The sequence below is a fragment of the Lepidochelys olivacea genome (genome assembly GCF_965140295.1).
Source record: "Lepidochelys olivacea isolate rLepOli2 genome assembly, chromosome: 1".
In the NCBI taxonomy this organism is placed as follows: Eukaryota; Metazoa; Chordata; order Testudines; family Cheloniidae; genus Lepidochelys; species Lepidochelys olivacea.
Window position 1 is genome coordinate 176,694,026 of NC_140411.1, and position 21,159 is coordinate 176,715,184.

Consider the following 21,159-nt stretch of genomic DNA (forward strand, 5'->3'; position numbering starts at 1 on the left):
GACAGACACACAAACCCTTTGTTTCTCTCCCTCCTCCCAGCTTTTGAAAGTATCTTGTCTCCTCATTGGTCATTTTGGTCAGGTGCCAGCGAGGTTACCTTTAGCTTCTTAACCCTTTACAGGCGAGAGGAGCTTTCCCTTGGCCAGGAGGGATTTCAAAGGGGTTTACCCTTCCCTTTATATTTATGACAGGCCTAATCACATCAGCCACACCATCAGAGGCTCATTCACCTGCACATCTACCAATGTGATATGTGCCAGCAATGCCCCTCTGCCATGTGCATTGGTCAAACTGGACAGTCTCTCCGTAAAAGAATAAATGGACACAAATCAGACGTCAAGAATTATAACATTCAAAAACCAGTTGGAGAACACTTCAATCTCTCTGGTCACTCGATTACAGACCTAAAAGTTGCAATTCTTCAACAAAAAAACTTCAGAAACAGACTCCAACAAGAGACTGCTGAATTGGAATTAATTTGCAAACTGGATACAATTAACTTAGGCTTGAATAGAGACTGGGAGTGGATGCCGTCATTACACAAAGTAAAACTATTTCCCCATGTTTATCCCCCAGCCCCCACCACCTCCCACTGTTCCTCAGACATTCTTGTCAACTGCTGGAAATGGCTCACCTTGATTATCACTACAAAAGGTGCCGTTCCAACCCCCCCCCCCACGCTAGTAATGGTTCACCTGAAGTAGTGATCACTCTGGTTACAGTGTGTATGGTAACACCCATTGCTTCATGTTCTCTGTGTATATAAATCTCCCCACTATATTTTCCACTGAATGCATCCAATGAAGTGAGCTGTAGCTCACAAAAGCTTATGCTCAAATAAATTTGTTAGTCTCAAAGGTGCCACAAGTACTCCTTTTCTTTTTGAGAATTTTAAAGTCAGTCAAAATGACAAGTAAAAATAGTGATTTCTCTGATAGCATGTTGGGAGAGGTTTTTTAAGCTGTCCGGGAACCATCTTCTCTTGATGTATCTCAAAGCTAGGTAATGCTTATCGGTACTTCATAAACTAAAAAAGTGTGAAAGTGCAAACTGTAAGGCAGTAATGATTACCCCATAAACTTTGGTAATAGCATATGTCATAAATATAAAGGGAAGGTAAATACCTTTAAAATCCCTCCTGGCCAGAGAAAAAACCGTTTCACCTGTAAAGGGTTAAGAAGCTAGGCTAACCCAGCTGGCACCTGACCAAAATGACCAATAAAGAGACAAGATACTTTCAAAGCGGGGGGACAAAGGTTCTCTCTGCCTGTGTGATGCTTTTGCTGGGAATAGAACAGGAATGGAGTCTTAGAACTTAGTAAGTAATCTAGCTAGATATGCGTTAGATTCTGTTTTCTTTAAATGGCTGAGAAAATAAGCTGTGCTGAATGGAATGTAGATTCCTGTTTTTGTAACTTAAGGTTTTGCCTAGAGGGATTCTCTATGTTTTGAATCTAATTACCCTGTAAGGTATTTACCATCCTGATTTTACAGAGGTGATTTTTACTTTTTCTTCTATTAAAATTTTTCTATTAAAATGCTTTTTTCATTGTTCTTAAGATCCAAGGGTTTGGGTCTATGTTCACCTATGCAAATTGGTGAGGATTTTTATCAAGCCTTCCCCAGGAACTGGGGTGTAGGGTTTGGCAGGATTTTGTGGGGAAAGACGTTTCCACGCGGGCTTTTTCCCTGTTATATATCTGTTAGACGTTTGGTGGTGGCACGATAAAGTACAAGGGCAAAAGGTAAAATAGTTTGTACCTTGGGGAAGTTTTAACCTAAGCTGGAAAAAAATAAGCTTAGGGGGTTTTCATGCAGGTCCCCACATCTGTACCCTAGAGTTTAGAATGGGGAAGGAACCTTGACAGCATATATTGCCCATTTCTTGTCTTATGATTACATTAATTCAATGAGAACTGTGATCAGCTCTGTTACAACTTACAGGGGTTTTGCTAACCAGTCTCAAGCACAGATGAGGCTTCCAATTCAGCAAGGAACTTAAACAAGCATCTAACTCTCAGCACACAAGTATCCCCATCAACTTCATTGGAACTACTGATGTACTTAGGTGGGGACTTAAATAGTTTGCAGAATTGGGGCCCTTTCAAGAAGAAGTAACTCAGCCCCATCTTGCAATTAACTGCTATTGAAGCCAATGAGGGTGAGAGTTAAGGGGGCCTAGTACATCATGGGGTTGCCTCCTAGTGACCAATCATCTATAATTTGAAAAGGCCACTTGAATATCAACCCTAAGACCATATTCTCACTTTGTGGAAAATTGTCATAGTTCAGTGGCATGATGACAACATACACCAGCTGAGGATCTGACTCTGGAGATCTTGGTAGGGGGAAAGGAAAGCAAAGGGGTTACTTTTTAAAGTAGATATTTGATCTAGCAAAACTAGTGCAAAGAAAAAAGGGTGAGCTCATCAGATGGTTTACATAGAGGAAAAGAGTGGAGTCAGTTTTCAAACTTTAAATCAAACTGAAGTTAAACTGTAGAATAATTATATTTGTGGCTTCAGTAAATGGAAGGTTGAACCTGCTTAATCAAGCAAAGGAGTGTTGAATGACACCGTTTTGGATTTGTTTTGCTACGAGTGTTCACCAACATAGCGATAGTTTCATAACACAAATAGTTCTGAGGGAATATTATTTTACTAAAACACGCAACAGGAACTGAATAGTGTCAGATGCTGGTAATGGATCAATACACCTTTTGACGTCTGTATTGCCAATGAACACTGTGACATGGCCATTTTGATTTACAGGAAGATTTTGTTTTGGGGCTAATTTCCTGGGCAATACATAGATCCTTAGTTTGTCCTAGAGTAGGCAGAAGCAAAAACGGTCATATCAAGAGACCAAATGAATGTAGCAAGAAGCTAACTATATGGTGACCGTCAAGAAAAGTTGGCTATAGTAAGGTTACACAGTACTTAAGATATTTCATCTTAAGACTTCTGATATCTGCTCATTAAAATAATTTTCATTAAACAAATAAACATTACACAAATTCATCCACATTTCCCTGGTTTCTTGGTCTCCACATTTTAATACCTGCAACTAACCAAAGTTGAACATCCTTACATTACCCTATAGGGCTACATAAAGCTGGTATAGGGACCGCAGTAGCACCTAGGTGCACGAGACCGCTCTGGGCCCTGCGCTTTGGGGGGGGCCCCATGAGCCGGTATGGGCGGTTCCAGAAGTGATGGATTTATCACTTCCGCACCGGGCCCCAGCCTCCCTAGGGATGGCCCTGCTTCCAATGAGGAGATTACCTCACTGGGTCCATTATGCCACTGATACCTACATGGATGAATTTCACCTATAGAAAACAAACAATCTAAGAAGCTATGGACTCTTGTCCACTCCGATGCATCATCATGACTGTACCTGGGTTTTATATGGCCCATTATATACGAGAAGTCCCTTCGGGCCTTAAGCTCTATAAGCTTTATGAATTATGACTGGAACGGGTTGAAAATGCCAATTCTTTTTTGTGGGGAAACTCTATTTTAAAAAACTACATTTCTCATGGATTTTTTTTTTCAGTTGAAATAAATTCTGAAACCTGAAACTTTCAATTTTCAAAAACCATTTTCAGCAAAACACTCCATTTTCAAAATACAAACTTTTTAACCAAAAACTAAACTAGAAAAGAATATTTTCAATAAACAACTTTTTTTTCCTGTTTTGGTCAAAAAAACCCCACTTTTTTCACTAAAAAAGCTTAAATGGAAAAAAAATCAGCCAGCTGTAATGGTGATTTATACCAATCTTGGTATGAACACAATATATTTTAAAAATATGAAACTCCACTTTTCTGAGTACTATTTACACTTTACAATCTCTGGAGTCTAGACCACTGGCTCTCAACCTTTCCAGATTATTGTACCCTTTCAGGAGTCTGATTTCTCTTTGTACTGCAAAGGTACACCTCACTTAAACTATTTCCATACAAAATCAGGCATAAAATACAAAAGTGTCACAGCACACTATTACTGAAAAATTGCAGACTCTCATTTTTACCATATAATTATAAAATCAATTAGAATAAATTACATTTCAGTGTATAGTATATAGAGCAGTATAAACGAGTCATTGTCAATATGAAATTTTAGTTTGTACTGACTTCACTAGTGCTTTTTATGTAGTCCATTGTAAAACTAGGCAAATATCTAGATGAGTTGATGTACCGCCTGGAAGACCACTGTGTACCCACAGATGTACATATACCCCTGGTTGAGAACCACTGATCTAGACCATCTATTTGGGCGTGCAAACCACAAGAAAAGTTTTCAAAAGTAACTTACCCTTTTTTTTATGTGTATTAGCATGGAGATATACAAATTAGCAGAAACCAATGTATACTAAATTTTGAGAGAGATTAATTGTTAAGTAACAGATCTTTTATCCCAGTGTGATACAGTCAGACATGCATTGTGCTGAATTGCACCTATTTTGTGTTTCTTCTAATCTTTTCAGTTGGAATTTACTTTGTGTCCATGAAAATCAGAATAGTTTCCATTTCAATTATTCACCTTTGAATGCTCAAAACACTGATGCAAAGGGCATGAGTCATCAATGGGTAGTCTTTGTTTGATGTGACATATCATCAGCTTAATAGTCAGCCTTTGGCCATTGCACCATATGAAATAATATGCCATTAATGTTATATTACTATTGTTAACTCTGATCGATACAACATGGATTTTCCAATGTCATTGATATGCGCAGCCTTCAATAGCAACCAATTACAGTGTTCTTCAGAAGTGATAAAGAAGTAAAATTGTATGAGATGGGAAACAAAAGTGGCTTAGAAAAGGATACATATTTGTCAAGTCTTTTCAGCAGGAAAGTGTGTAGCTGTCGTCCTGAAATCATTATAGTCCATGTGATGTCTTACACCGGCACTAGAATCAAGTTATCTTTTAGTAAAAAGATAACAAACTTATCAGCAACAATCTGAACGGTAGGATAGCACTAAACAAAAAGAACTCCATCTCAGGTAATTGGCTCATGGAGGCCATTCTTTATATTGACCTGACACATTGGGCTGCTATACTATTTCCAAACTTCCTGTTGAATTTTAATCTCCCTTTTCCTCAGATTCACCAAATAACAAAGAGAACATGTTTTTGAGTGACAGTGTTATTACTAACAGGTGGTACATAAATAGAACATTATTATTAATTTGTATAGTGGTGGGTACACAGTGGTCTTCAAGTTTGCTCTAAAGCAGCAGCAAGTACTGGCTCTGTATCCTCTCCCAAGTTGCAGACTAGGTGATGAAGTGAACTATCCCATCCGGCTTAAAAATAAAAATTATTTTTTTTAAAAAATCATAGTCTGTTTCTACTAAATCAAATGGCTGCAAGTGTGAAATAAGCCTGTAAGATGCTTCCATGATAGGTATATAAAGGCTATCCTGATCATGGACAAGCTTAGGGTTCAACAGGGATCATAGTGATGACTATGATGAAAATAGGGACAGTTGTCATCAAGGTATTTGAAATGGATGACAGTTTCATTGCTCAAAAAGAAAAGGAGGACTTGCGGCACCTTAGAGACTAACAAATTTATTTGAGCACAAGCTTTCGTGAGCTACAGCTCACTTCATTGGAAAATACAGTGGGGAGATTTATATACACAGAGAACATGAAACAATGGGTGTTACCATACACACGGTAACGAGAGTGATCAGGTAAGGTGAGCTATTACCAGCAGGAGAGTGGGGGAGAGGGGGGAACCTTTTGTAGTGATAATCAAGGTGGGCCATTTCCAGCAGTTAACAAGAACTTTCATTGCTGTAGTAACAACACAGACTGAAAAAGGGAGGGAAGAAGTTACAAGTTGCACTGTCTTGGTTGAAGGCAGAAAGAGGATTGTCTTGTAGTTAAGAAAATCAACTGGGACTCAGGACAGGAGATCTATGTTCATTCCCAGACTCTGCTACAGACTTCCTGCATGTCCTGGAGCAAATCACTTAATCTCAGTCAACCTCAGTTCTACATTAGTAAAATGGAGATGATAATACTTTGTCCCCTCTTTTAGTTAGTAAACTCTTGGTTTCAACTGAAACTTTTCTTTCAGCAAAAAATGAAGCCTCACTGAAAGCTTTCGAGAATTCATGCTCATCTTGCCAAATTGTTTTAGCTGAAAAAAAATTCTCAAAGTCAAAATGTTTTGTTTTAGAAATTCCTTTCAATTTAATTTTTTAAATTGCAAAAACATAAAAATCACTGAAAATCAAAATGAAACACTTATTTTCAGGGCAAACAAAATTATTTGCTTGACCTATAATTATTATTATTTTTTTTTTACTTTTTGAATTGGTGGAAATATCCCCCCCCCAAAAAATGTTTTCAAGCTAACCCCAAACAATCTCTTTCCACCCCCACCCCCCTGCCAAATTGCCAGCAAACCCCAAAATTAATTATTTGCAAAGCTCTAGTCCTGATCTTGGTTGGGCCTCTAGATGATACCACAACACACACCATATAATAATAAAATATTAATACTAATACATAAATTAATACTATAGACACACCATTAAACTGAACATGCTAGGAGTGTCTAGACTGGGCTTACCTAGTGATATCGTTTTGCTTCTTTTGTTGTTAGCAGTTTGTGTCTTTACAGCATTGCACACTGAACTATCGCAGCTGAGAAGCAGGCAGAACATTACAGCAGAGCTGTCTCCCCTTCTAAATTTCATCTGCAGATTAATCTAAATCTTCACTTTGCTTTCTGAAAGAGGAAACCATCTGCTTCATTCTCCCACTTCTGTTGGCTACTAATTAGTTTTCTGACCTGTCTTTCAGTGGGACATCATGAGCCATAAGGAAGTCTTGCCAAATTCCCCAGATGCCAGATAGGATGGCATGAACAGCACATACTATTTTGTATTTGTCCTGAAAGTTGAAAAATGGCAATATTTGTGGTATTCATAAGACTATTCAATATTTGCACATCTCTAAGTAAATCTTCTATAGTCATTTGCCTGTCTGATATCTTCCTACACTACTTAATCAGATGGGATGGAAAGGTAACTATTTATATAGTATTTATACTACTTTCTTTTTACAGATAAACTCCTTCAGCCTAAGCTATTCAGGTTCAGAAAAAAATGAAATGTTAAGGTCATGGCACATACTAAGTATGACATATATAAACTGACAATGTGTTAAATGTGATGGACATGAATTGGATAATATGCTTAGCTCACTTAAAGCTTATGCAAAGTGTTACTGTGAGGTTAAAGTGTAGTTCTACTCTGAAAAGTGTCTAGAAATAGCACTGAGGGGTTCCATGTTCACTGTGTTTCAATAATTGCATAACATAATTGCTCAGTTTACAGAAAACAGATTTTTTTTTCCTAACTACCAGCCCTATAAACTCAGCCTGGGGTATGAAAATCAGTCCAAGTCCTCTCCTTCTCGTGCGTTGTCACTAGGAATCAAGATTCTGTCTGGCCACCTTATGTCCTAAATTACACCTGTACAAGATCATTGCCTTCAGATTACACCCTCAGGATTATCCCTGTAAACTCATCCACCAGCTCTGCGGTTGCACAGGTCTGCAATGATGGTTGCACAGGTGTAAATGGAGGCAAATTTAGGCCTAAAAAAGTAATAGTCTTGTAATGGTGATGAGGCATGAGTCAGAAGGAACCCAGCTTGACTTTTAGATTCCAGGATCAATTGGGAGGGCTGGCAGTTCTAAAAACAAAAGAAAGCACATTTTTACTTGTGAACCGAGTATATTTGGTTTGACAATCACCAATACACGATAAGCACAGAAGCCTGTAGTCAGTGGATGTTGGCATGGTCACAGGGGTCCACCTACATGAAGACAATTGCAGCATCAGAGCCTTAAATACTACACTGATTGGGTATGTTAGAAAACCCTGAAATAGACCGTTACTACTGGAAGGAATAAACAGAAGTGAATGGAGATCATTGAAAATGAGTAGATCAGGAAGATTACGTTTTTGGTATCACTTCAGTGATTTTAATACTTAAAAAGGAAATGTGAATATGGAGCCTACTCCAGATGGCAGCGTTCTATTGGAAAATGCTACTTCAACAGAATGAAAATGTTCCACGGGAACACATCAATCCTTCTGAAACTTTTGAAGGAAATGAGACAGTAAGCAGTAAACTGTGTCCCTCAAAGCAGTGATCCAGGGAGAAATCATCCCACTTCTCCATTAGATATAAAACTAGCTAGAGCTGGAACAGAGGAGCTGTGCTAGGAGAGTGTAAGAACCATTTATGAAATCACAGGGAGTTAAACAGGGGTAGCTCAGGGCAAGCTGCGTACACAGATACTGGCTGTTCAGCTCCCCTTGAGAGCCTAGTGAAGGCACCTGTGTGCCGGCAGAGATGCCAGCTTTCACAATATTTGACCTTTCTTTAAAGCCCCAGTTCCTGCAGTCCTGTAATTACACAAGAATCTCAGCTTTTTTAAAAAAACAAAAAAACATTTCTAGCCTTTTTGGTCTTGGAGAAAAGCTTGAAAACATGAAGGTCAGCACGCTGAAGGTTCAAAAACCAAAAGGCAAAAAAATACCCAAATGTATTTTTGTTGCATCTCATTATTGTTAAGCCAATCTCATGATTTGGGGGAGCCTGACTCCTGATTTCTGAATGCTGGGGGTTAGCAATTCTGTACCTGCCTGAGTTTCCTCCTAACAGTCCATTGATAACCTAGATCCCTATACTATGGCTGTTCCCCTTAGTCCCCATCCAAGGTGGGTGATTCCGAACAGATCAGAAAGAGTGGGTAGGAGAGGGATCAGATCCAAAGGTCATTGGGAAGAGAATTCAGGCAGGCAAGTAGCTCTCACTAGCATGTGCTGGGTGATTATGAAGAGTCTGGAGGCTGGAATCACCATATGAAGCTGTCTCTGAACGGTGTAATAGCTCTCCTCCTATTTTCCCCATACTCTGTAGAATTTATCCTGCTCTGTCCTACCGCTCACTTAGATTTATACCTATTCATATAGCAATAAATAGAGACATTTATATTCATGATGCTTGTAATGGGGTGTAAACCTCCCACAGGTGATGAAGGGTTAACTGGAGCTGACAAGTTTAATTAAGGCAGCTGGTTGCACATGTTGGGTAGGCCAGGAGCAATTAAAGATGAGGCTCAGCTGGAGAGGAGCTGAGTGATGCTATAAAGTGAGGAAGTCTGGCCTAGAAGGAAGTTTGGTGTGGGTGGGCTGAGCTGGGCTAGGGAGACAGTTGAGGCTGTGTGGAGAAGTGTAAGGAATCTGGAGGCTAAGTAGAAAACTGGATGAGATGGAAAATTGTCTGACCACAAAAGAAAGCACTTGTAACAATGAAGAGAAGATTAATAGAGTAGGAGAATGGATATAAAGGGTGGGTAGGGGAGAGTAGAAGCAGATTCGGATGGTAAATGGTATAGGCAAAAAAGTAAAGCTAAGAAAAAAATAAACCAAAATCTTATAATTGTAAGATCACTAGCCAAGGACATAAGAATAGATGATATTAACCCTGTGAAACTAGCTGACTAGATTTAAAAAAAACCAAAGGGGATATGTTAAGAGTCAAAAGGTTGCAAGATGGGGATCTTTTAGTTGAATGTAAAAACAAAAAGCAAACTGATAAACTGCTAACAACTTGAACTTTCCCAAAGTTCCAGTAAGTTGCCAGCTACCAAAGCATTTGACTGAAACAAAGGGGATGATATATGGGGTACCATTGTAACTGACCAATAACGAGACAATCAAATGCACAGGAAAGGACAGTGTGTTAATAAGTAAGCAGCTACTTAATAAACAAGGAGTAGAAAGCAAGCTATCAACATCTGTACTGATTACATTTAAGGGACGGATTCTACCTGAGAAAGTAATACTAGGGAATCAGATATTTAGAAACAAGACTTGTATCTTCTCCCATCACCACCACCTGCCAAGGTGTTGTAAATGCCAACATTATGAGTATGTAGCATATGCTTCTAAAGGGAAAATTAGACATGGTGAATGTGGAGAAGAGCATTCCTATGAAAACTGTATAGAAAGGGCCAAAGTCAAGTGTAGTAGGTGCAGTGGGGATTGAAGTCTAGCATATAGAAGATGTATTGTGGCAAGACAGGCTAAAGAGATACAAAAGACAAATGTTAACAACATATCTTGTGTCAAAGCTGTTTTAAGAGTCTCAAAACATCAGGAAGAAAAGAAAGAGAAAGTCAGCCCAGGAAAAGGGGAACTGTAGATACACCCTCCTGTACAGAATGATAAACACTGCGGAAGGAACAGGTGATGATATATTAATAGTGGAAAAAGAGAGGCTCATTGCACTTATGATAGAAGTGATAAATTGAACATTACAGACAGGGAAAAGCAAAAAAAAAAAAAAATTATAGCAAAGGGAGCAAAAAAACACTCATGTTAGCAATCTGTCAGTGGATCATATTCATGCAATTGTGAATGAGGTGAAATATGACTATTATGGGAATCACAATCTTTTGTTGGAATGTACACAATTTGATGGCACATAGTCCAGAATTAAAAGAAAATATACTGGAAATAAGAACTAAATCAGATATCATAGAAACACGGCTGGTAGAAAAGCTAGCTTTTAAAATTCCAGGGTCTTGCCTAAATGTAATATGCCAAAAACTAGGTAGAGGAGATGTTTGTACTTTCATAGGCGAAAGATTAAACTACACAGAAGAAGTAAGCCTCAGATAAAATGCTGTTGAGATTTCAAAGCAGAAGATACATCTTGCTTTAAGTATTTATAATAACTATAACCCATGTGGAAAACTGGAATACTTGGCATTACAAGAAATAGTGAAGAATGCTAAAAAAACATGTATTTTATGTGGTTACCTAAACAGTCATAATAAGTTGAGGGGAAGTAGGACAACTGATAATAATGGTACATACCTAGAGACTTTCATAAACAAATACAATCTAGTGATTTTAAATTATGGCACCCCAAATAGAGTTAATGCAGCAGATGGTAGGTTTGCTTAGACCTGGGAATTATAACAGCAGATATTGCATGCAAATGCTACTGGGAAATATAAAAGGAAGAAAGAATAAGTTGAGATCATTTCCACAAACTTATTACTTTTCAAGGACACAGTAAAGTTGAAGGTAATGAAAAATTATCCACCTAGAATTGTAAGAAAGTTAACTGGGAACTATTTACAAGTAAATGTAGAGAATTTGTGAATGATCATTGTGTGAGTGATGGTACAGAGAATTTCAATGACAGAGTAATAAAGGGGATAATACCAGCAGCTACTGTAGCAATACATAAGATATTGAAGTAGTCCACAACTAAAAGCTCACCTCTTTGGTAGAAATAGGAGTACAAAATGGCAATTAAAAAAGGAACAAAGCCTATAAGAGAGCAAAAACTAGAATGACTAGTGAAGATCTAATGAAGTACCTTCTTCCTTTTTTTTTAAATAAGGCAATAGAAAGAGAATTGTAGGAAGTATTACGGGAGGTTGGATGACGTTACCAGAACATCAGAAATACACAAATTAGAAATCGATAGAAGCTCTGATATTGAGAAAGCAAAAGTTTTAACAGAAACTTTCCAAGGAGTAAATAACGATGAAAATCAAAGGTCAGTTTTCTGCCAGACTAAGACAATTCTTGCAGAGAGACATGAACTATTATGCATCTGGGGAAAATATGAAGATACTATACTGAATGAAAGGTTTTAAATGCATAACTTGAGAAAGCTATTGATATCAACAAAAATGTGTCCCTAGATAAAGATAATATATGCAATATAATGTTTATATATCTTCCTGAAAGCCGTTTGAGGGTTATTTAGGAATTATACCATGCTATATGGGAACAAAGAGTCGCACATGCAGTAGAAATTCCAACAAGAAAACCAGGCACACTATTCACAAAACTGGATGCTGATAGACCAATTGCCTTTATGTCCTGTCTGGGCAAAACTATGGAGAGAACGGTGAATGAAAGATGTGGTTGCCTGTTTGGAAAAACAATGACATTACAGATAAGGTACAGAGTGATTTTAGGAGAAGAAGATGTACCATCAATCATACTGTTAGGTTGGAAAGTGAAATCCAAAAAAGCATGAGAAACAGAGCTGTCTTTCTAGATATTGATAGCTGTTTCTAGATATTGATAATGATAGCTGTCTTTCTAGATATTGAAAAAGCATATGACATGCTATAGAGGGAAGGCTTGTTGTACAAAGTAGGTACAATAGGGATAAGGGGAAGACTTTGGAAAGATCATATAACCTGTTTTAAAGATAAATGCAAAGGATGGATCAACCTGCTTAAAAGTAATCCTTGGACTAATTGGGGGGTGGAAAAGAAAATGTTTCTGACCCTATACAGAGCCTTAATAAGTCCAGTTATTGACTATGGCTACCAAGTTTTTGGGTCCACATCAAAATCAGAACTTAAAAACTAGATTTAATCAGTGGATGGGCACTATGAGATGCATGCAGTGCATTCATTGCAGCACTCATATGCGCTACAGATATCTTCCAGTGAAATGCCGGTTACGTTGTGAATGAAACTACTGGATCTAATTTTCTGGGCCAAAGTTAATGGGAACTGTAATGATGAAAGATTATGAATGAATGATGAAACAAATATATAAGGATTCTGGGGAATTTGGTAAGTGAATGATAGGACACGGTGTTAGATCTCCACATGCCATTCGAGTTGAAGAGTGGAGGCAGGACTTAGAGAAAGAACCTTGTCTCTTTAATATCCTGGGTCTGACACAGCTACAATTACACTGCATGCAATGATGTAGGATATGAAAGACAAGGAAATGATAAAGTCGAAACTTTTAATCATGGAAAAATTGGTTATGAATGGAAAGGCACATGTCTAAATGTGAATCTAGATTTCTTTCATGAAGTTAAGGGTAAAAAGGAGATGAGGAATAAAAAAATGAAGTGTACTAGTATGTAGATGAAAAGTGCAGTTTTTATATACAGAGAGGTCCAAATAAGAAGAAAAAAAAGAAAAAAAAAATGACAGCATATTATACACCAAAATTAGGAGTTAGTACACCTAAAAGAATATCCAATTTTGTAGCTCTCTTGATAGCTGAATTAGTAGCAATAATGCTAGTGTAAAACAGTATCTGGGATGTATTCCTGGCAGCAGTGATCTTTTTTGTTCTTTTTTTCTTTGGACTCAATATCAGGCCTTATGGCAATAAAAGAGTGTGTATCTGTATGTAGAAGTGATTTAATCAATGAAATTATATTTCTAGTACAAATGGGTATACATCGAGCATTAGCCTGGACCCCAACACATATTGGGATAACAGGAAATGAAATGGTGGACAATGCAGCTAAAAACCCTGTAAAAAAGGGAAAGATTGACATAGAAATATCCTTGAGTAAACAGGAATCAAAAGCTTAATACAGAAACATTTAAAAGAGGAAAGGCACAAAATTCGGATCAACAAAAAAAGAGGAAGATTTTTTGCACTGTTCCCTAGAGTTAAGGATAACGACATACTTCAGCTGCCCAGATAGGAAAAATAAAGTGATTTTGTTTAGAGTGCTGACTGGCCGCCTCCACTGTGGGTTAAACAAACATCTTTTCTGAGACAGGGAGAAGCTAGTGGGGTAGAGAAAACTGATGGTGAGTCTGACAAAGGGGCAGGATCTAGATTTCCAAGCAGAAAGCCCTTGGAGGTGTTTAACTGAGAAACAGAGAGGGATGAAAAGTTAAGCCTAAGGAAGGCAGAAATTAGTTTTGTTTGTACTTCTGGGTTTGGAATTTTGTTGTGGGGGGAGGGGGGAAGAGATCCAAGGGAGAGCCCTGGGAGCCTTGATCTTGAAAGAAGGGTGAACCAGACAAGTGGTGTGGAGAAGGCCTGAAATTAGGCTATTGTAGGAAGAAGTCCAGGGAGGTACAAGGAAGAAGTCTGATGGAGCAGTCCTTGGTGGCTGGTTATAGGGTCCCTGTACTGGTACCCCATGTAGTGGGAGGGCCTAGGTACTGGACACTATGGAAGGTGTTGAGGCCTATGAGAAGGGGAGAAGGATGACAGAAGGCTCTGAGCAAAGTATAGATACCACAGGGCCCAGAGTTGAGAGCTGAAGACCAGATGTAAGGATTGGGCCTATTATTTGTTGGATGATTTGTTACCCCAGAAGGGCTGGAACTAAAACATGACATGCCTGCAGGGTCAAGTCACAAGAAAAGAGGCCACAACAGGACTAGAACAACCAGTAACAGAAGGTGCTAAAAAGAAAAAAAGCAACTATCCTCTGCCAACCCATGAGGGGAGGGTGCCCACAGTAAGTCCTTCCTTCTACAATGCTCAATTCAAATATCTGCTCACTGCTCAGATATGGCCATTTTTACATTAGTTCAGTCTCCTCATTTTATGGCATTTCACTCTCTGACTGTGAATCTTTTAAGCTTTGACGTTTTACTATTATAGCCACAGCTACTGGAGTTGTGATTATGCGAGTGTTCATTTTAAAAAGAGTAAGCTTCTAGCCTCATGGTTGTGGAAAAAAGCTAAGAACTGTAACCCTTAAATGTCAGAAACCAGCGGGCAAATCAAAAGAACCTCAGTGGTGGTGTTTTATAATTTTCATGATTTGTTTTTAAGTCAATCTCATGGGGTTTTGGGTGCCTCACTCATGATTTTTAAATGCTTGGAGTTGGCAGTGTTGCACCATTGAGCTTAGTTCTCTATAATGCACATAAAAGATAGACCTGCTCTAAGCAGTTTACAGACTAAGCCCTGATCCTGTAATCTACTTTGTGCAGGCAGCCAATGGGGCTCTGCATAGATGCAGAGGTCTGCCCCAGCACCGCAGTTCACTGGGATGGGACCTAAAAGATAGACATATGAGTCAGGGAAACTCAGATGAAAAGGCTGTTATGAGTAATTGTATTTGTTTATATTACCTTTTCCATTAACACCACCTTCCAAGCAATCTCTTCATCTACCCAAGCATTCTTTATAACTCTGAGGCTGTTTGTATCTAGAGGGCCTCATAGTCCTCATAATACATCTTCTAAATAGATCATGGCACATATAAATCCTATTAATAAAATATGGAGATTAATTTCTTGGTACTAAAGCAAGAGTTTTCTGTCTGGAAATAAATTTCCCTCTTTGAGGCAAAGGAATAATTCTGCAGAGATAAGTTAAAAGAGCTGCTTCTGCCTAGTCATTTGGAAAATTTTCAAAGGATTCTTAGTATCTTTAAAATCTGGCCCTCAGGGCTGCATAAAAGCAAATTTTGTTGGCTCACTGTACAAATCACTTTTGTTCAGAATATTATCCTACCGTACATTTCAATGAATTCTATTTTCAGGCCTAATCGCTTAGCTAGTAAAAATTTTGTGTTTGATACATATCAGAGTACTTTATTGACTTGCACTTTAAACCTTGATACATTTATCTTTTTAAGTGACACTGTAAGTAATCAGTAATAAGATTTCAAATGAAAAATCTCTTCATTGGCACTTTTGGAAGAGCAGGAAAAAGTAATACCTAAAATCTTGGCACTGGCAGCCTAACAGTTGTGAAATTAAGTTTGTTTAATCAGGTAAAGCAACTGTAGAGCAGAGGGTCTTCATTGTTTTTACTGTAAGGGAGTTAGTTGGTTGCTGAAGTCCCGAGTTCAAATTCTGCCTTTTGTCACAAGTGATAGTTTCATCACCTTACAGTAACTGGACACTTTCTCATATTCCCCCAGAAAACTACACAACTGGTCACAATAAGTGTAACTGGAGGTGTTGCCAGTGGTGCTGGGACAATTTGTACCGTGGGGATGCTGAGAGCCATTGAATCAAACTGTAAAACATATATATGATGGAAACCACTTCAAGGCAAGTGGTGCTGCAGCCCCCCTGCACTCCTAGCTCCAGCACCTATGGGTGTTGCTCAACAGGACCATCTCTGTATCAGCAGGATTGGCATAGGCCAGGACTGAACATTGCCAGAGTTCATTGTATGGGCAGCTTGTGTTAAAAGAAGTCTGAAAAACTGAAACTTCGGGGCTTTTGAACAGTGGTTGTTAGCCTTTCATTTATTCCTCCATGTTTCTGATTTGTAAAATTGAAATGTATATGGATGGTGTTTTATATACATCGTACACAAACAGCTATATTTTTGTCTTGCATCCTTCATGTAAACTGTCACAAAACGCTTTCCAGAATTAAATTTGTTACAAATTTAAAATAGAAATGACAAGCACAGAAAGAGCGAGATTAAGAGCAGGGCTACTCAAGAATTTTTTGATGAAAGACATTTTGTTGGAAAATGGCAATTTATCAAACCTGAAATTTTTCCTGTGAAGGATGGTTTCAACAAAACTTTCATCAGGATGGCTGTGTAAGCCCAGGATGGAATCCCTAGGGGGGAGGGCAGAGAAGGGATCATCTGTCTAGAATAGCCAGTAGGTTGGTGATTAGGGTATGCTCCTGGGAGATAGGACACCTGGGTTCAAGTTGCAGCTCTGAATGAGACAAAGCCACAACATAAACCTAGATTTCCATAGCCCCTGCATCCCATGTGAGTGCCATAACCATCAGACTATTGGTGGTGTGAGTTGAGTGCTCCTGCCCTTATATTTTTCATGAACATTTTCAAAGTCTCCATTTCGTGCTGCAGAATAGGAACTATTTTGAAATTAGCAAAAATTCTCATGGGATGGGAAAACCACTTCCACCTTGCTCTAATTAAGAGTTGCAGTGTATGCCAAGAGGGGGAAAAGATCTATTTTCAGCTGAGATATGAGATAACAATTCTATAATACAGAGACAAGAAGGTTATTCCAGATGGCTCCCTCTATGCTGAAGAAGAATTGGACTCGTCTTGACTAGAATTTTAGAAGGTGTAGGTTAGCCAGTTCAGTCTGCCATCATCTGCCATCACATCTGTAGATCCTAGTCCAGACAAGGCCTAAAATAATGGAGATAAAGTTAGTGTAGCTTTTACCTGTGTTAATTACACAGATTTCCAGGTTGTTCTATGAGCCATGTCTCTTGGCATCAGTGTCTCTCTTCCTCTTGCTCCTTCCTGATTTTTTTCCTCCTCCTCTTCTCCCTTCTTTGTCTTTTTTTCATTCACTGCTGTCTTTGAGCTTCATCCTATATGCCATTTGGAAGTCTATGGAAACAGCTCAGTGGTGAATGATGGCAGTGTGACCTTGGAGGTACTATAACACCTTTGAGTTCCTTCCCATCTCCTTTTCTCCCTCTGCTGCTGCTCAATGGACAGTTCGTTATTGAGTGGTGGGATTGTGACATCAATCTTCACATTCTCTTACTCTTTTATCTCCCTCTCCCTCCTTGTCCTCAGTTCATCTGCATACTGCATCCTGTGGTTTGACACAACGTGAACTAGCTGGGGGTGGGATTTAACACAGAAAATGGGTTTAGATAAGGAGATGATGTTCTCAATGGCTCTTAAATCCTGGAGAAATATTACTATTGAATATCCCTAGACTACAACTGCTTGAACTGCTCCACATTTCAGTTTCTCTGTGGCCATAGCTCTCAAATTCATAGTTCAAATTATATATAGATATATATAGCTTATCTGCATTGTCCAAACTTTATGGTACTATGGAAGCATCTTTTGATATCAGGTAGGAATGGTACCATGTAAAAGAGATTATTGCCCTGTGAGTGGAGCTATGTTGTTATTGTTTGTGATAAAATTAAGTACCTGAACTGAGTTTGTGTATACATGTAAAGTGAACAAATATCTCTTTATTCAAGTTTTATGTGGCTGGTACTACAATAAGGAGAAACTAATATATCATGGGTCAGTAGAGGAATAAAAGAATGCTTGTTTCCATTCACATAGCAATAAAGAAATATTTTGTCACTATTATTAAACATTTCCCCTAAATATAACCCTACTAATATTAACTGATGCCGATCTCCTAACAATGATACAATATAAAAAACAATAAATAATATTCAGCAGTTATATTTTGTTTTCCAAATGAAGGGATCCAGTCTTTTTGCTAACATTAAATAAACTTCTCTACACCTTTGTGTGATGAGAATTACTATATGTGTTTTACAGTGAGGGAAACTGAGTCACAAAAAATGGAGTCAAGCTGGGTGCTTGATGTGAGATATCTAGGGCCTACTTGAAAGAAGTGCTGAATACTTGCATCTCCCAGTGACTAGGGGTGAAAAATTATGCCCTTACTGAAGTCAGTGGGAGACTTGCTATTGACTTCACTTGCACCAGGTTATCATCTTGGGTGTCTTAAGGTAGGCACATGTCAAGGCTAGCTTCACTTCAGTTTGCTTTGTAGTTGTCAGGAACCTAGCCTGCAGCACAGCCGGGCTCCTAGCAACCTAAGGAGTGCAGCTGGCCCAGATAGAGGCTGTCTGTCTGTGCCACCTGACTGGCTGGAGGAGTCAGCAGGCTGATACCTACGCTTGGGTAGCAGCAGTCCACTGGCTGCTCAATGCATTCCTAGCCTGTGGCTATGCTTGGTGCAGTCCTTCCCTCTGCTGTCTGTAGCCTTGCTCCTAGCTTCTTTCAGAGTCCCAGCTCCAACCCTACGCTACACCTTCTGACTGTACATCAGAAACCAAAGCCTAGGCCAAAGGGTTAACCAAATATCCAGCTATGACCCTCAGTGCCAAGTTTGCAATGGCTCCAGTGGCTCCATGGAGCCAGGCCCATGCTGAGAAGGGGCCCGGGCCTGCTCTGCTTGCACTGCATCCCAAGACTCTGCTGGCTCTCTGCTGCCCATCACTTGCTCCTCGGGTTGAGGGCTCCTCTCCGCCCCCTGGCCCCACCTCCCTGCTTCTCTCTGCCCCCTGTCTGGACCCCAGTGCACCTCCGGCTCTGGGCAATTTCTGCTTCCCACCACCTGTGCGGCCCTGCCTGTCTTCCCCGGAGATGAGCCACTTGGGGCTGGTGCAGAAGCCTGGCCAGTCTCAGCCAGGCGGGGGGCCGGGGGGGAGGTTTGACAGTGTGGCGAGCTTGCCTAGGAGAGAGCCTGGCTGGGGCAGGCCCTAACCTGGCTGATTACACCACTCCTGAGGGCTGGAGTGATTCCCAACCATGGGACCAGCTCTGGCTGCACTGCTGGATCAGCCCAGCAGACACAGTCACCTCCCATCAGGGCTGCTGAGTGCAACTGGGAGGCAGGGGGCAGGGAGTGGGTCTCTGGGGGGTGCTGGGCTGTGAGGGGGCAGGAAAGATGTGTGTGCGTTGGGGAATTAGGGAGTGGGAGTTCCATGGGGGGTGCTGGGCAGCTGTACTAGGGCTGTGGGCAGGGGGGTGCTGAGCATAGTGGGCTCTGACCATAAGGAGTGGGGGCAGGTTCCAGTGTTGGGCAGGGGTGCTGTGTGGTGTGTCATGGGCCCACCCCTGAGGGGAAGGGGCATGCTGGCAGCACAGGGCTGGGTGGGCCACTGTGCATCTGGCAACAGCTGCTTTGAAAATAGTGCCCCTGGCCGGCCCCTTGCTCCGGGGACCAACTCCCCCGCACCATGCTCCATTGCACCTGTGGGGGCCCACAAGTATGTTTGGCGCCAGGTCCACAAAAAGTTAATCTAGCCCTGATGACCCTTGGTTCTGATCCTGGACTTATCCTATCTGGACTCTGCTCTAATTGGTAGACTGGACTCTTGCTCCCACCACCAGGCCAGACTGCTCATGGCTCAGTTGCTGACAGGAATTGCCCAGACTTTACTCCCCTTAAGTGTTTGGCCTCTTGCCTTTGCCTGTCATAGGGGAGAATCTCATGACTGTTCCACTCTTAGACCAGGACTGACCCACTCTGTCCCATGTGTACTAACCAGTTATCATCATGCAAGTCCAACTGGATTTCAGGCACCTGACTTTTTATACCAAGTCTCCCTGCTTAGCTCAGCTCAGCTCAGTTCGATGACTCGCCACCAGGGAGCGATGAACCACTCAGATTTCAAACAGCGGGACTGATCAAAGCTCCAAGGTCAAAGCCTCATGTCCTTTAGCACAGCACCAACAAAGAGACCAGTTTCAGCTTCTTAGTTAGGGGCTCATGACCCAGCTGTGCAGCCTGTACACAGAGACCAAACAAATAGCCCACAGGTGGACCAAATGCATCACTCACCAAGACCCAGCACAGACTCCTCCAAAACTCTATTAGCTGCCTCTATTTGCAGCCAGCTTCACTTTCCTGTATAGTTATCTGGAGAGAGAGAGAGATCTTCACTGGAAAGGCATAGCCACAGTCAGCAGTTAAGCGATCAGCAAATGAGGAAGACATAAATTTATGTGAATGAAATTGGGATTAAGCATCACAGGTGCCAAGCCACAGAAGCCTTGCCACAAACTGCATGGCCAGCAGCCATTGAAGTTGAATTTCTGCTGAATACGATGGTAAGTGAGCATTGCTGCTGAAGCAGGCTCACTGAGCACTACACAATATCATATTTTACACTGTCAAAGCTGTTTTTTGCATACTTTAGACAAAACCATAAATTTCTCCTGTCAGATTCCTGGTCTGTAGATATGCTGTCTGATTATGTTGTTAATACAGGTTGGCTGTCTCTAATTTTAAAAAGGATGCAAAGATTATTTCTTCAAATGCAAGTTGACAGTCTGTGGCAAAGGTGAGGCACCTGTGCATCAGAGAATGAAGGGTATCTACATATGAATGGCTAATTATCCAAGAGTGTGAAAACACTACTTTTCTTTCATAGCCGAAATGGCTTCATCCTTTTCAGAATAATCTGTTGGGAAAATAATTAGCATAAAAGAGAAGGAGTTTTGATAAGTAACTTTGTTTATAATTATAGTAATTTTTTTGTATAATTTGTCTTTCATTTCTACTCATGTTTTATTTCACAATTTTCTCTTTCAATCATAAAAGCTGGTATTAAATTTTAGATTAAAGCTATTTAGCTGTAGACAGTCTCCCTAAACAAAATTCTTCTTTATATGTTAACAGCAGACTTAACACAACCTGGCTGTTAGGATGATTTCTTTCCAGCTCTCTGAATTTGTCTTTTCTTATAATAAATTGCATAGATTTGTTAGTGTGTGTATATCAGAAAGTGTCTAAAAGTATCAAAAGTAACAAAATAACACAAAGGGAACCGTTTTTAGTTGTCTATTTCTGTATTACTTTGTATATTTTAACTTCAATGTAAACTCAAATGCC

At 39.9% G+C, this 21,159-nt stretch overlaps 1 protein-coding gene across 3 annotated transcripts in view; it reads right to left on the reverse strand.

Annotated features, from left to right (window-relative positions):
* Window positions 1–6,717, reverse strand: part of CHODL (chondrolectin) — a 73,048-nt gene extending 66,331 nt beyond the window's left edge. For all 3 annotated transcript variants that reach the window (XM_084643677.1, XM_084643674.1, XM_084643676.1), the window contains exon 1: window positions 6,599–6,717. In XM_084643677.1, the coding sequence (XP_084499803.1) occupies window positions 6,599–6,692 (94 nt within the window). In that variant the 5' untranslated portion in view covers window positions 6,693–6,717. The remainder of the gene's footprint in view (window positions 1–6,598) is intronic.
* Window positions 6,718–21,159: the final 14,442 nt, after the last annotated feature.